This window comes from Pseudopodoces humilis, chromosome 2 (assembly GCF_049639895.1).
Source record: "Pseudopodoces humilis isolate 2021_Gansu_Grassland_sample_001 chromosome 2, ASM4963989v1, whole genome shotgun sequence".
Classification (NCBI taxonomy): Eukaryota; Metazoa; Chordata; class Aves; order Passeriformes; family Paridae; genus Pseudopodoces; species Pseudopodoces humilis.
This window is the reverse complement of record NC_142201.1, coordinates 15003189-15018945: the sequence shown is the minus strand read 5'-3', so window position 1 is coordinate 15018945 and position 15757 is coordinate 15003189. Positions and strand designations below refer to the sequence as shown.

The window sequence follows — 15757 nt, the reverse complement described above, 5'->3', positions numbered from 1 at the left end:
GTGTCAGAAAAGCTAAATCTATTAAAGCTCCAAGGATGGAGATGCCACATCCTCTATGAACTGGGAAAGCTGAAATACTGTATATGATGATGCACTGGCATGAGAAAGTAGGCAGAAAATGTTCTCTTTATGGATTAACTTGGTGTACCAGGTGAGATTTGCAAAGTAGATCCCCTGAATAGGAAGTTCTATAAGCCAGAGCAGAGTCCCAGTAGGCTGCTACAGAAAGGACCCTACCAAGTCATTCTCTGGCTCCTTGGTGGTTACAGGCCATCTTGCACTGAAATACAAATGTCCCTCATGGTATCACACAAACAAGCCAACTTTAGGAATTAAACAGAATTTTGAAATAGGCATTTTTCAATGGTGCTCTTTAACAAAAAATCTGTTAAACTCTCTGAATCTGGGAGAAGATATGTCCTACCCTAAAGAAGTTTGCATACACACTCAGTGAAAATATGAGCTACTCTTCATATTTTTTCTGGGTTTTATGGGGCATAGTTTTTAGAATCACTACTCACAATCTGAAAATTCTTTCAAAATACAGTTTTAGTGGTCAATGAGGTAAGAAAAAAGAGTACTACTAGAATTTATTTAGAAACTGTATTAAAGAAACCCCACAGGCCTTGGGAAGTGTTTCATAAAACCACTTTTTTTTCCTTAGTCTTAACTGGTTTCTTTGTTAGCACATTTTAGTCCTCTTACTGCAAACCTTACCTTGTGAAAACTTGCAGAGAAACCAAACAGAGAAAATCAATCTACATTAGCTGAACGTGACAGCAGCAGAAACTGCTGCCAGTTAAGAAAGAGATCTGTGAGTTACTACCAAAAACTGGGGCAATTATGAAAACATCCTGGTGCTCAATAAAACACTGCCAAATCTCCATGAGCACAGTGCTCAGAATTAGAGGGAAATGAACAAGGAGTAAAAATTAAAAACAAAAAATCATGATGACTTTTACAAATACCTGGCACATTAATCTTCAGTACTGTGTACATTTTTAACCATTATTTAAAAAGGAAACTAAACTATCAGGATTAGGGAAAAGAAAATTCAAATTGAGGGAATTATCAATGACATATAATAATTTCTGTACTTCAATAAACCAAGGTTTTTCAGACAGAAATGGTTACATAGAAATTCTTTTACTAAAACAGAAGTTGTCCTGCAGAGCACCTTTATAGCCTCTAATCACTTCCTCAAAATTCATGCCAGTGTTCTGCTGCCAGTTTAGTTTTGCCTGACAGCTTGTATCCTCCAGAAACTGCTGCCTGATTCACTTGCCAATTTGCTAGCTTGCTCACTGCAGGTTTGCCACGTGATTTATGTCTGCTGACTCTACCATATTTCTTCAATCACAGAAGCAGTCTTCTCACTTCCCTGGTCTACACAAGCGTCTTGCATCTGTCTCTCCCTGTCTTATCCAACTATTCACTCCTCCTTTGCCTCTCTGAATTACTCTGTAGGGCAAGAAACTCCTATTACAACATCTTACCTGGAATTACACCTGGAATACACAGTAAAAAAAATGTACCTTTTTTTTTTCCTCTTTTCTCTTTGATATCATAGCTCCTCTCTTGCTCTCCAAATCCATCCTCTTGATGGTGAATCCCTCTCTACACTCCAGTCTTCATACGGAGGCCTAGTTTTAAATATTCCTAAACCAAAAAAATCTTCCTGCTTCACAGACTGGTTTTACCAGCTTTATAGAATTGGCATGGTTACAGAGCCAGAACTACACTCAGTGAACCAGGCCTTTGCCCAACAAAGTTAACAGGAACAGCATGGATTTCACTGGGACAAGAATTAGCTCACTCTGTAGGTAACAGGTGGTGTGAATATTTTTTTCTCAGCTTTTTGTTCACATCTTCCCCTGTATGGTTTGTTTCCATCTAGCTAGATGGAGATTATATATGACAAAAAACCTCTTGTATTAATGAAAAGTATTTTCTCAAGGGAATCCACATTTGGTTTCCTTTTCATTTCATGACTTAATGACTCCATAGCTGATGATCTGAACTACTACTAACTGTACAGAAACCTACAGCAAAAACATTTTGAAAACATCTTAATCATTAAGACATATGAGAACTCATTTTAATTAGAGTAAAGTACACTTGCATTCTCACTTAAAACCAGAAACTTAAAACCCAATTTTTGGGTTAAGATACATTATCACTGAGGATGTAATTTGCTTCTAGAATCTTCAATATTTGAAACAGTAAATGAGGAAAACAAGGGTCTAAATTAGGCTTTGACAAGTACTAAACTTTCAAGCCTCCAGGCAGATATGACAAAGAAAAAAAAACTAGCTTTTTTTCCCTCCCTCACATACACTTCAGGTACTTCATGAAAGCCAGGCATATAAAATGGGGAGGCCATGGTTTTTTTTACTAAATTTGAGTAATCACAGAACAGAACATTTTAAATACCCCAGTGCTTATCAATGGGAACAATTTTCTGTGGCTACTATTATTCACAATTACTAGTATTATTCACAATTACTAGTGATTTTCTACTTGCACCCTATTACACCCTTCACTTGTTAATTGCCTTCTTTTATTATGGTACTGGAATATGTTGCTCGTTAAAACACAGCATGCTGAGTTAAATAATAGTGACTGCAGCTGTCCTCATCTTTAATATAAAGGAAGATAGAAGTCCCCTGGAAAGAGACTAAAATTTTTACAATTCTGGCCTCATGCCAGAACTGGGTTTGATTTTAAAGTCTACCCTGTTTTGAACAGAATTTGGCATATCCTTTGGCCTCTTTGCAAGCTTCCAGGACATTGTAACTCCAGCCCTGGTAAATAAGAACAATTAGAAAATTGTCCTTACACAGTACTTGTCTCCCAGGCAAGGTGTACCCATGGACTGAAACAAAGAGCTATCCACATCTGGAACACCCAGCCCTCAACTGCACAGCATCTTACTTCATACCACAGCTATGAATATAAATATTAAAAATACTCATGTTGCACATTTGGACTGAAGTTATACCTAAAGATGTCTAAATTAAGATACAATTAGACTTACATCTCAGCTAGGAGGCAACGTGGAACAATGTCTTAAACCAGTTCATGTCTGTACAGAAGAGAGCACTCTCTGCTCTGTTCTCATGTCACATCCAAGTTATTAGCTTAAGACACTGGAAAAGCAATTGCCTTTTGCTCCCTAGGACTTCTACACAAGTATCTAGCATGGTGATGTATTCCAATTGCCCAGGCTTGGAAACAAGCAAAAGCCTGTCACTGCAAACATTCATTGTTAGCCTCTGATAATGGACATGAGAGATTGACAAACCCAAGATGCTCTCAATTCTGCTCTGAAATGGCCACCAGAGAGGAAGACAGCAATCTAGGAGAGGGGCTGTGCTTAAACACCTGCCATATGAATCAGGGTTCCAGAAACCAGCCTGAAAGTGTCTGCCTGCCCTCCCTATGACAGTAGGTGTCTTAGTACCTGTCTGCACAGTGCCCATCAGTGAGGCCAGGCTTGCTTTGCTTATGATCCAAGCCAGGTCAGACCCAGGCTGGCTCTGAGGCACAGGACACGCAGCTAGCCTGGAATGGCACAGAATCTAAAGTAAAACATTTCCGCCCCTTGCCATACCACTGCTTGTTAACCTGGACATACACACATCTCTGCTGCACACTGGGCTTGTGTCCACCTGTTGAGCCAGCAGAGCCCTGAGGTGCCCAGAAACAGCCCTGCAGCCCTTCCTGCAGCCACAGTGCTGGCTCTGTGCAGCACTAGAATAACTCTGACTTGACAATGCAAGTGAGACTAATGGCCAAGAGAACTCAGTTACAGAGTACAAGAGGAAATAAACTAATTACTCACTCTGGATCACAGTTCTAGTACACTTTTTTAAGAAATTAAGCACACTTTAACATTCTGCTAATTACGTTTAACATAATTTAACAGCTGCTAATTATGTTCTGCACATGATATATTTTTTCCTGGTGGTTTCAATCAGCTGTACCGAGTAACATTAATACTGTTCTGTGTGTTGAAATTAATAGAATATTAACTGAAAACATAGCTCTTTTATTTTTAAAGATAGGTTCTGATAGAAATCACTAAAAACAATTTGGTTTTAAAACAGACAAAATTAGGGATTCAAAAGCTGACAAGGAGAGTCATGCTGGTTTGGGCTAATAAGCAATTTAATGAAAGCTGTTGACAAGGAAAGCAAGTTCATGAGCAATTAATTTTATCTTGTCTTACCATGGTGCTATTGGCATTGTCAAAACAGAAGATTTAATGGCATGGACTTCACATGCTGCTCGACATACAAAGAATTTGAAGACCAAGACAGTAAAGGAGCTTGCAAATTTTGCTATGCACATCTGTCCTGGGGTGACTTTATGATACTGGTATCCCCAATCATCTGGTTTATGTTATATATTAAGTTCTGCACCTTTAAGACTGGCTTTGAGAGCAAGAGAGGGGGAAGAAGAAGCGCGCAGTTTGTGTTAAGGAAAAACATCACTCCCACACATCCCGCTCCTGGACTGTGGTGTCTGCAGCACGGACAGACAGCGGGATAGAGCTTCTCTCTGGTTTTTAGTTAGTTCTAGCTAGCTGAGGCAGAGGAGTTCCCTGGACCTTTGTTTGTTTTTTTCCCAATTTTCTTGGATCTGTGCAAGCCTGCTCTGGACTGAACACCCAGCCAAACCCCGGGAGCTCACGCCTGTGGCCCACCGGGGCCTGGGCCTCGGCATTTTCCAGCGCCGGAGGGACTGATAAGAACCTGAGCGAGCCGAGCTACACCACATGAAAAGGACTTTTTTTCCTCCTAGATTTGCCATCCCATCGAACAGCAAGAGGTTTTATTATTTAATATTACTCAGTTTCTGTTAAATAAACAGCTTTTTCCACTTCTCTCTAAGAAATTTTTTCTTTTCCCGGACCAGTTAGTGGGGAGGGGCATTTCCCTGGGGAAATCCCCATTTGGAGTTTTCCTTCCTAATTTGCCCTAAACTAAGACAACATCTAAATGAAAAGGTTTTTAAAAATGATTATATGAAGACTTTACCTAAGGACAAGGCATGATTCTAGCATTATCTTTACTGGCAATTTTAAACATTTTGAGTCAAATTCCTGATTTATTTTTTAAATTTTTTTTTAATTATGAAAAATAGAGCTAGAGCCATATGCAGTATTTTCCTGAGCAATAGTTTAGTGTTTACTCTTTTGTCTGATGAAACTGTCAGATAGGACCAGACTTCTTACCATCTTCCAGAAAATGCCATAGGAACTGCGCTTCCAGATCTATTAGTACATTCTTAATCTCTTTGATTTATGCCATCCTGATGTTGTCCAATGCTAATTTTTAGTTAGCTTGTAGGTCACAATCTTTAATAATACATGGATTGCATCTAGCCAGTTACTTTTATTATTATGTGTGATTTCATTTGCGTAAGATCTATTTTCTCTGCCAATCTTAATGTAAATTCTTTAGAAACTGAGTAATCATTATTCATAGGTACTACAAAAATCTGTACCTAACTAGAAGAGTTCAAAAATGTTTCAGTATTTCCTAAAGTAATGATGTGCCTGCAGGTCCTGATGACCATCCAGCCTTCCAAGGAAACTCTATCAGGAACGTGTATTCATGGATCAAGCAGTGCTTGTTACCTATTACTTTAATAAATCACTCATAACTCTATCACATTAAACTTTTGAAGACATTCAGAATAATGAGTGACTCAGATTAAACAATCTCAGACTGACCAAGAACCCCTTGGTATCACTGGAGTCTTTTTCAGTTAGTCAGGTGGCCCTTGGAACAGATCCACTCTCTCCTTGGTTGACAAAATGATGGTTGTTGGAAGACAACAATTTCAAAAGTTACAAATTGTCCTGGTGCACAGTAAGTATGGGATTAAGGAGAGATGACTGTGATGAATATCAGTGTGTGCAGAAAAGGAAGGGAGTTTGATATTATCTGCACTATAAATTTATATATAAGCCCATATGGAATGCCATTAAAATGAAACAACTTCAATCAATCATCCTTACCGATTCAATGCAAAAGCATAATGAAACTTAATGTTGTGTTGATCAGCCAGATCACAGGTAGGAAGCATTTCTAGTGTTTCTACCAGCTTCACCATAGCATCATAGTCCTGGCATGAAATTTAAAAAAAATAAAAAGGATTGAAGTAGAATAAACTGAAAGGAGGAAAACATCACTAAGCTAAAATGTATGATGATCACTGGACTGTTTCTCAGGTGACAGTTCCTAAGAGTCAGAGAACAGCCACGAAGGCTGTGTAGGAACACACAGGGATTTTGTCTATCCATGTCAGTGCTTGCCTCTTCATCACCACAATGCCCATGCTACTGAACCTCTGTAGCCAGTTTGATCATTACACTCCCAGCACCAGAAGAAAAGATGACAAGTCTGGCTTTTTCAGGCCTTGTTAAGATCTTCTGATGAACGACACCTCACCAGGTCACCATGGACTCAACCACAGCTGTATCTGAAGTACATCAGCCACTTGAACATTTTGGTTTCTCAGGGGTAACCCACATCTACAGTGCTGAACAGGCCAATTTACTGACATTTCAAAGGGCCTTGTGTTACTTAATCTTTTTGTTCAAAACATATTTTGAGACAAGTACATTTCTCAAGGGAGACCCACCAGAGCCGATCCAAATGAAGTTGGATAAAGTGCTGAAGGAAAATATTAATTTCAGAATGGAACATTTGGTAGTGAAGGATGATGTGGTCACCATTGCTCTCACAACCCATTTATACACATGAAACAACCAACTTAGCTCCTGATGGGAAAAAAAATCTATAAAATGGTTGAAATTGTATTTGATAATGGATGTTAGATACAAAGACTGTCAATTTGGAAAGACAACACACAGGCTGTGTTTTAGCAGAACTTATTTTAAAAAATTGAAATAAGAAAACAAGGCACAGTTATATTTTAAAAGCAAATTAATGTTTTGTTGAATTACGGTTCTCAATTTGGGAATCTCTAGCCAGTAAAATGGTCAAAAAAAATGCATTTCCTTAATCTCTAAATATATTTAACTTTATGAGGGGAGGGAGAAAAGGTAGGGGAGAGGAGGGCAAGGCAAGCATCTTGAGTCACTAGGGATTTTTGCTTTTTTTTAAGGAAGTTAAAAATCACTAAAAACAAAGGGAGTGACCTCAGGAAATCACCTAATCTGAGTCTCTTGTTCAAAGGCAAAATAAGTAAGAGTCTCTATCCCCTTAAACTGCCTAGCAGACAAGCCAATTTAAACAGTGTAACAATTGTCCCCTTCCAGTGTCCGCTTTCAATCACAGCTTAACAAACAACATGCACAGGAGAACAAACAAGAGCCAAAATTGCAGGGTAAAATAATCCACCTTAGACTTTAAGCACTTACCTGAATATCTCTGTAAGAAAGAAGCAGGTTTATGACGATGTCAGAAGTCAGCACTTCAGTATTATCCATACGAAGCTTAATCCTGGCCAGCTCCTTAGCCAGTTCATCTCCTTGGTACTTCTCTCTGGCTTTTCTGATGTCATTTAGCAGTGTTTCTTTATAGTAGGCACTAAAGAAATAAAAGTAAGACATAGGGGAAGAAGACTGCTAGACATTTCTTATGAAACATGGCTATGCTTCTAATAAAAATTATAAATTCTAAAAACAAATATCATTTCCTCAGAGTGAGGTCCACATCAAATCTTTCCATATTTTTCAATAACTAACAAATATTCCACCTTGCCCCACCTCAGACTGTAGGGCTATGTATCAATATGCTTATAATCAGGATTGTCAGGCAATTTTACCATCATAGGAAACGGGAGCATTTCTTTACCCCATTACTGACCCTGACAGATCTGGTACTTTGTATCATAAAAAAAGCAGTGTCTGGGATAATAAAGTAACACAGAAAAGAAACGGCAGTGTGATGTAAAGAGGAGGTGTGTTATTTTATCATGAAAGCTGGAAGGAGACTTTCAAACACAGAAACTAACACAAAAACAAGCCAACAAAAGCTGATTTAGTTGCAATCTCTTTGATGAGCATTATACATACTGTGGGCAGGATCTCTGGAGTAAAAGCCTCCAGTAAGTGCATCTTATTTACACTGTTATCAGAGCACAATCCAACATCAGTGCTTTTGTAAACTGAAAAATAATATACATACTGCCAGCATGACAAGTATGAATGGCCTGAACCATCTGCTTATGGGTAAATTCATCCAGGAGCAGGTTATGGAGTCTCTAGTTTGGAACTCAGCAGGTGCCACCTGACACATACTCCAGTACACACAATCCCTTTCTTGTTTACAAATGAGTCTTTCAAAGTATTAAACCTTGCTTAGCATAAGCCCTGCACATAGCAAAGAAAATTAAGTTCTCTGTCTCATACACACTATATCAAAGCAGCGAGGTCACAGTAAGCACCACTGGCAAGCACAGCCTCATACAGTGAGTGCAAGGACAGAAATGAGGCCAAAAAGCAGGCACGGACTGTAAGGTGGGAGCAAGACTCCTCAATAACTCCCAAAGACCTCAAACCCATCTCTAGAAAGATCTACAAGAACAGACTGCACATAACTAAATTGCATACACAGTGAGAAACTGATCTCCAGGGTGGGGAAAATCTTACATATAAAAAAGGTACCCCGAAAAATTCCAGGGTGCTTGCTTTTTATATGCATCCCAGGACCATGGAAACCCCAGCTGAATTGACACTGGAGCCAGGATGGCTGATCTCTCTTTCTTTTCTCTTTTCTGCCCCTCTTTAATTTATCTCTCTTTCTTTCCTCCCTTTCACCCTATGCCCTTTATCCAAAACCCTCTGCTGTGTCTTTCACTAGGCAGTCAGGGACTAAAACACCAATATCCATGCCAAGCGTGTAGTTTACTAATAAAACTTTGCTAACTTTTGCAGACTCTCTGACTTTTGTCATTCCTTTCAACCATGAGCATCTAGGAATCTTGGGTGCTACCCTCCCTTTCAGGGTGGGATGCCACAGGAAGGTCATCCATGGGATTGCACAGATGGGGCCACAAAAGAAAAGTACTATTTTAGGCAAGCCTTTCACTTGGGTGGGACGGCAATGTGGAAACAAAGAAACCTGAGGGCCCTCAGTGCTACCTCATGCTTCAGACATTAGGAAAATTAATACCCAGAAACTCAGTCTCTCTGAGTGTTTTCCAGAAATATAAACAAAACAGGAACAGCTGCAGAATACTGGGTAAGCAACTGAGAAAGACCTCCTTCTCCAGCCCCAACTCTCTAAACTCCAACAGTCCCTTGTAGAAATGGCTAAGCAGAATCATGTTTAAGTGATACCAGAAGGTTAACACTTAAAAATAAAAACAAATCATGGAAATTACAACTGAATGCCCATTGCTACCACGTACATATATTTATCTGATGACAGAAAAGGACAGTTTTTGGCTTTGAACTCTATGAAGAAACTATGAGCTTAGCTCCTATTACAATCTTATGCACTTTAAACTTAAACCCTTTAACTTACCCATGGACTGCCTTTGCTTTCTGTAAAGTAACTATAAATCAAATTCTAGCAGAACATGGTTAGTTAGCTGCAACAACTGCAGGCCAGGAATACAAAAAGCAGTAAAATTGGCAGCTTCTTTTAACACTATATTAAATGCAGTGAAAAATAAAAAAAATAAAAAACAATGCTACTAGAAATTCTGCATCTTCTTTTTTCATAATATCAAAAAGAGACTATCAAAGGTTCTGAAAAACTGTATGTGTTGTAACATTACCATGATGTAACATGGACATCCTTGAGAAGGCTGAGAAACTTGTCCACCAGTGGGACACAAAATGGCCCCAGGATATTGTCCCAGCTGGGCTGCATGTACTCAGAGGCTCTTCGTTGGGCATCACTTTCACAGCAAAAGTAGTCAGCACAAGGTGTTACAATGTATGGAATAAAATAATAATTGCCACTTGAAGCCTAAAATAAAAACAGGCAGAGTTTAGAAAACAAATGAAAGTTGAAATATACTTCTGTATACACAGAATATTTTGCTGACAGAAAAAACAGCTAGAGTAGTGTTGGTGTGTAGGAAGTTTTTGTGCAGTGTTTAACACAAGACTTGCAAGCAATAAATTCAAGGAAATTTGTGTGGAAAAGCTGACGGATAAGGGTCCAGGTCTGTTAAGTGACAGTACAATGAAACTGTTCAATTTTTCCTTTTAATGTAATGCACAGACCCTAGTAGGGTCTGACAGTTACCAGCTAATGTTCTGTTCCCAAATTTTTGGCTTCAGAGATCTACTTTCATCCTCTGAGCTCACTCTGTGCTAGGAAAGATATGATGCAGAGCTCGTCACAATGAGAGAAATACAGAAACACAGATACTGGAAGGATTTTATAGAGATGTTTAACCCAGAGAAGCCTACAAAACATCTGCTGTATGCTACCATCAAAAAACTTAACCAACCAAACCCCAAAAATTTGATATGTTTTGTAATAGAGGTAGGACTTGTACATAAAAGTCTCGAAGTAAAACCCAAAAAAAACTTAATATGCCACATGAAATGTGTAAATGCAATCAATGTGCTGAAATGGGTGAGGACACAAGAAATGCCCTTCAGAGCACAAAACCAGCAAGTTCAGAGTTTTCAGCCCCCGAGTAAGACCCCAGAAATCCACTATGAAGGTTTCCACAGCTGGGAGAAGCACCTGTATCCCATTTGAGCTATGACAATTCTCTGCTGTTTAAAAGGAAGGTGAACATTTTATTTGAGAGTAACTAGATGGGAGCACAGAGGCATAGGTCAACACAATACATCTGCCATGATCAACTACCCCTGCTTTGGAGATATCATGGCACTAAACATGTACAGCAAAATCACACCTGCCATTTTTTCATGTCATTTAAGCCTGTAGAAAAGCCATGGCCATTTATAATCAGTCACCTTGAGCAATGGGAGAATGCTGAGGTGATGAAAAGAATGGATATGAAGATGGCACAGTTTTGAATGTATTAGTAAACTAGACAGGAGAAACAGATTCCTCACAGGAAGTTAAAAATGTAGGGCATGCAGTTACTAAAACTAAAGATAAAAAATCCGTATCAGTACATCCTGTTGCTGATCTGAGTGAAGATTTAGAATTTTAAATTATTTCTAACAGATAGAGATCAAGTCATATTCCTTACTTACAAACCCTAAGTTACATTATCCCTGTTGTAATGTAATTATCTTTTGGATTGTTATCTTTATTTCCCAACAAAAAACTCAGAAAAACTGCAACCCAAGCCACCAATATGGCAGCACAGTTTTGTCTCAGGTTTATTCAAATAAACAGTAAGTTCACTGCGACACAAAAGCTGCTTGTCTATAAATTCTATTCTTAAACATGTAACTGCAAACTAGCTCTTCCTGCAATGAAAAAAGCCCATCCAATTTGAAAGGCTGATGTATCTTAAGATGCAAAGAGCTGCAGTTATCTATTGAAGAAGTAATGAAATTTTCAGAAAAAATTAATTACACATGTGAAATACTCTATTAATCTTATCCTCAAATACTGTATTGTTATCCAGCCAACATATAATCTATTTGACTTAGATTTCTTGTCTCCTTTTGCACAGTGAAATCTATGTAATTAAACCCTCCTGTCTTCTAACTTCTTCTGTCCAATATTTGCATATAATAAATTATAAAACCCTTTCATATAGACTGTGTAGCCTAAGAAAGTCTTTCTTATCTTCATTATGTAAAAAAAACCAGTCCATCTACTTTTCTTATGCTAACAAGAATTAGAGATGGCTGAAAATATCACATTTGCTTCTTCTGATCTTCTGTTCAGGATGCTGGTCTCTGATACCAAAAGTTAATAATTTTGAAAATTACTGTCTTGTCATACATACACCAAGTATTGCTTCTTATAGCAACCCCACCTGCATACATATACACATACATATAGAATCTATAAACTATTACTTATTTAATTGTAATAGAATTATAACTTCAGAGTTTATCAAGAAAACAATATGAGCAGTTGGTTAATTTCAGGATTAGAAGCTAGAGTACTTTGTCTGATTTTGTTAAATTTTAAGTTAAAAATTTCAGCCAAGCAACTGAAAAAAAACCCAAAACTCTGAATAGCTCATCTTCCAGCATATAATACATGCCAGCACTGAAACTTTTGTATTTAATCACAACATTTTAAAATCTACCACAAAACAAGCCACAGATTTAAGAACATGAAAAAAAAAAACAAATCCAGAAAATAATTGCAAATCAGTTGAGAGAGGGACCTGTTCTTCAGGTGAAATAGTTAAAGGAAGTAAGCAGAAAGCTATGCCTTTGCTGAGAGGCTGAAAGAGCGAGGCCCACAGAGGCCATTTTTAGGCTCTAAGCAAGCCAGGTCAAATGTAGAGGGTTTTTTGTCTTAAAGTATTTTCCAAATATTTTTTAATGGTGGTAAAAGTAAACTGTTGATCTTAATATAAACACTTTTTTTAATTCTACTGCTGAAGTTATTCTGGTGCAACTGTCACTTTTTGTCAGAGATGCTACACTCACATTAAAGGTAGGATTTTTTCCAAATAAGTAACATTGAGTGAAAATCTCTGCATTTTCAGGGAGGGAATTATGTCTGCCTAGCTAATTGCACAATTATTTTACTTGAGCTATGCTATTAATTCTGCCACTCACTCAAGTATCAGGAATGCTTACCCCACCTCACTAAGCAGTTAGAAGGAAAATACAGAAGGTAACAGAAAAGGAACTGCACCCACTCCAAGAGATCACAAATGCCTGAGAGTTCAGGGAGTTTAACTCACTGCTGCCTTAAGTATTAGGGTTTTCCCTGTTGTTTTCTGTGACACCACATTCCTATCCATCTCACCATATAGGCATGTATTTGATTTGCATGGCCAGGTTTTGGTAGCAGGAGGGCCTCGGGGGCTACAGGAGTTGCTTTTGTGAGAAGCTGCTGGAAACCTCCTCCATGCCCAGCAGAACCAATGCCAGGCAGCTTCAGGACAGATGTGCTGCTGGCCAAGGCTGGGCCAATTAGAAATGATGGTAGTGCCTCTGTGATAATAGCTTAAGAAGAAGAAAAAAAGTTATTGCACAGATGTAACTGCAGTCACAGAAGAGTGGAGTGGGAATATATGAGAGGAACAACGCTGCAGACAGCAAGGTCAGTGGAGAAGGAGGAGCAGGAGGTGCCCAGATGTTGGAGCTGAGATTCCTCTGCAGCCTGAGGTAAAGACCATGGTGAAGCAGCTGTGCCCCTGCAGCCCATGGAGGACAACAGGGATTCAGAAATCCACCTGCAGCCTGTGGAGGTGCCCCACACCAGAGCAGGTGGATGTCTGAGAGGAGGCTGTGACCCCACTTGAATCCTATGCTGGTGCAGATTCCTGGCAGGGACTCACAGACCCGTAGAGAGAGGAGCCCAGACTGGAGCAGGTTTCCTGGCAGGACCTGTGACCCCATGAAGGATTCATGCTGGAGCAGGCTGTGCCTGAAGGACTGCACCCCATGGAAAAACAACCCATGTTACAGCAGTTTGTGGAAAACTGTTGCTTCAGGGATGGACTCACATTTGTGAAGCTCATGGAGAACTATGTCTCCCGTGGGAAGGACCCCACATTGGAGGGAAATGACTGTCCCTGAGCAGTGGGAGAAACAACCTGTGATCCACTGACCATAACCCTCATTCCCTGTCTCCCTGCATTGCTGGGATAGGAAGTAGAGTTTGGAAGGAGAGAGGGGTGGGGGTAAGGCATTTTAAAGTCTTATTTTACTTCATTATCCTGCTCTGATTTTGTTCCTAATAAATTCAATTAATATATCTAATTCAAGCCTGATTTACCCATAACGGTATTTGGTGAGTGATTTCTCCCAGTCCTTAACTCATGAACCCGTGGTTATATTTTTTCTCCCCTGTCTGACTGCAGAGGGGAGTGAGAGAGTGGCTCTGGTGGGTGCCTGTCCTCCAGCCAGGGTCAACCCACTACAGTGACTAAGATATTATAAACTTCCAAAAATAATTTCTCTTCTAAAGTTGAATAAATGCAGTATTTTTATGTAAAGACTGTGCAGAGAGATTATCACAAGACAAACACTTCAAACTTCTGGGATCTAGCTTGCAAGGAGGAAGTACTCCAATCACCTTGAAGGAAAGACCCTGCCAAGCACTATTCTTAAATCATCCTTACTCATTTTTACATGTCTAGAAACACAGTGAAAGAATGCCATATCTATTCAACAGAAAGCACAAAGTACATACTTTGCCTATTAGATTACCACTGTGGTATTCAGGAGGCACTTGAACACGAAGAAAAACTTTGAAGTTGGCGACCTACTCCAAATTGAAATAAAACAACAAAGACGAAAACACCACCACAAAACACCACAAGAATCAAAAAGACAGACATGACACATGAATAAAGAAATAATTAAAGAAAGAAACAACAGAAAATGAATATAAATATTTACATCAAGACTATATTTACAAGGCAAAGAAAACAGTTCAATACTTCGGCATTTCTCTTATCTATTTCATTTTTTGGATTTCTCTTATTTATATGATTTATATGTCTGTACATCTCCTTGTGTCACCATCAAGACGTTTTCAGGTCTTATTTTTATGAACCTCTCAGATTCATTATCTGGGTAGTTAACTACAATCCAACCATTACATATTGTTCAAGATGGTGATATTTGCATAAAAAACAACTTTCACACAAAAATTTTAAAAGCCTTAGTTTTCACTAGCTAAAGTAACAGTGGCATATTTCATTATTAAAAGCATTAAAAGTAGCATTTACCCAGTTAGCCATTGTCTTTGTACTATTTTCTGCCCTGAAAGAAAAATCACTGAATTTAAGATGTTCCTGCTCTTTCATTCTGTGCCCTTTTACAATCTTCTTTACTTCTGCTACCTCAGGCCTTTTTACAAATCTATCATTAAAAGACCATAACATATAAACTTTTATACCTTGTAAAAATAATCAGAAAATAAAAAAAATTGAAAGCTACTCTGCAATAATACTTCTTTGGATTATTAAGTTCATATAATGTAATCATACTTCAGAGTCTTGGCTCTCATTCCAATCCACTGGGGCTACTTAACTGGAGAATATGAGTCCAAGTGCCAGAATCTTTCTATTTAGTTTTCTTATATGTTCATCGCTTTGAAACAGTTTATGCAGTCTAATTTATACAGCTACTGAAACCTCTGAAGAAGCTTTCTGCCAATTACAATAAAAAAAATCATTTTTCAACATAAAAATTCCTTGTGGCAAGGATAAATTGCATTCCAGTTCCCTTTAGATCAAGGAGAGTTTTTGCTAATGACTGCTCCATGGCCCAGACATTATTCACTGCTTACTATAAGAGCTGCTACAGGATTACATGAAAAATAACCATTTAAATCTCTGAAAATATTTCATCAGGCCCACAGGCCTATGTATATGATCATAATAAACCTTTTGGTTTAATAGCCAGCCTACTTTCCTTTAAATACCTTCCCTGAATGCAGTTAACAGGGTTATTAAAATTTCTTCAGGCATATTATAGACTAAAGAATAACTAACTAGTCTTTCTCCTTATGTTCTGTACTTGGTATAATAATTTTTCCATAGTAGAAAGTTCTAGTTTGTATTTTTGATGCCTCATTCAAACAAATTGAATGGATCGAAGTGTGCATCTCAGTGTGCAACCAATCCTAGAGCTACTGCCAAAAGGAACATTTTGCTTCCTGACTCCAACAGCTTTCTAAAGTTCCTTGTT

General features: G+C 38.5%; 1 protein-coding gene across 5 annotated transcripts in view; it reads right to left on the bottom strand.

Annotated features, from left to right (window-relative positions):
- The window catches only part of MAP3K15 (mitogen-activated protein kinase kinase kinase 15), an 84117-nt gene that overhangs the window by 33928 nt on the left and 34432 nt on the right, over positions 1–15757 (bottom strand). For 3 of the 5 annotated variants that reach the window (XM_088051913.1, XM_088051914.1, XM_088051915.1), the window contains 4 exons: positions 14253–14324; positions 9763–9956; positions 7397–7565; positions 6029–6135 (listed from right to left, as the gene is read on the bottom strand). In XM_088051913.1, coding sequence (XP_087908039.1) covers positions 6029–6135; positions 7397–7565; positions 9763–9956; positions 14253–14324 — 542 coding nt within the window. Of the gene's footprint in view, positions 1–6028; positions 6136–7396; positions 7566–9762; positions 9957–14252; positions 14328–15757 lie in introns of all 5 variants that reach the window. The other 2 variants (XM_088051916.1, XM_005516849.2) reach the window with 2 other exon arrangements.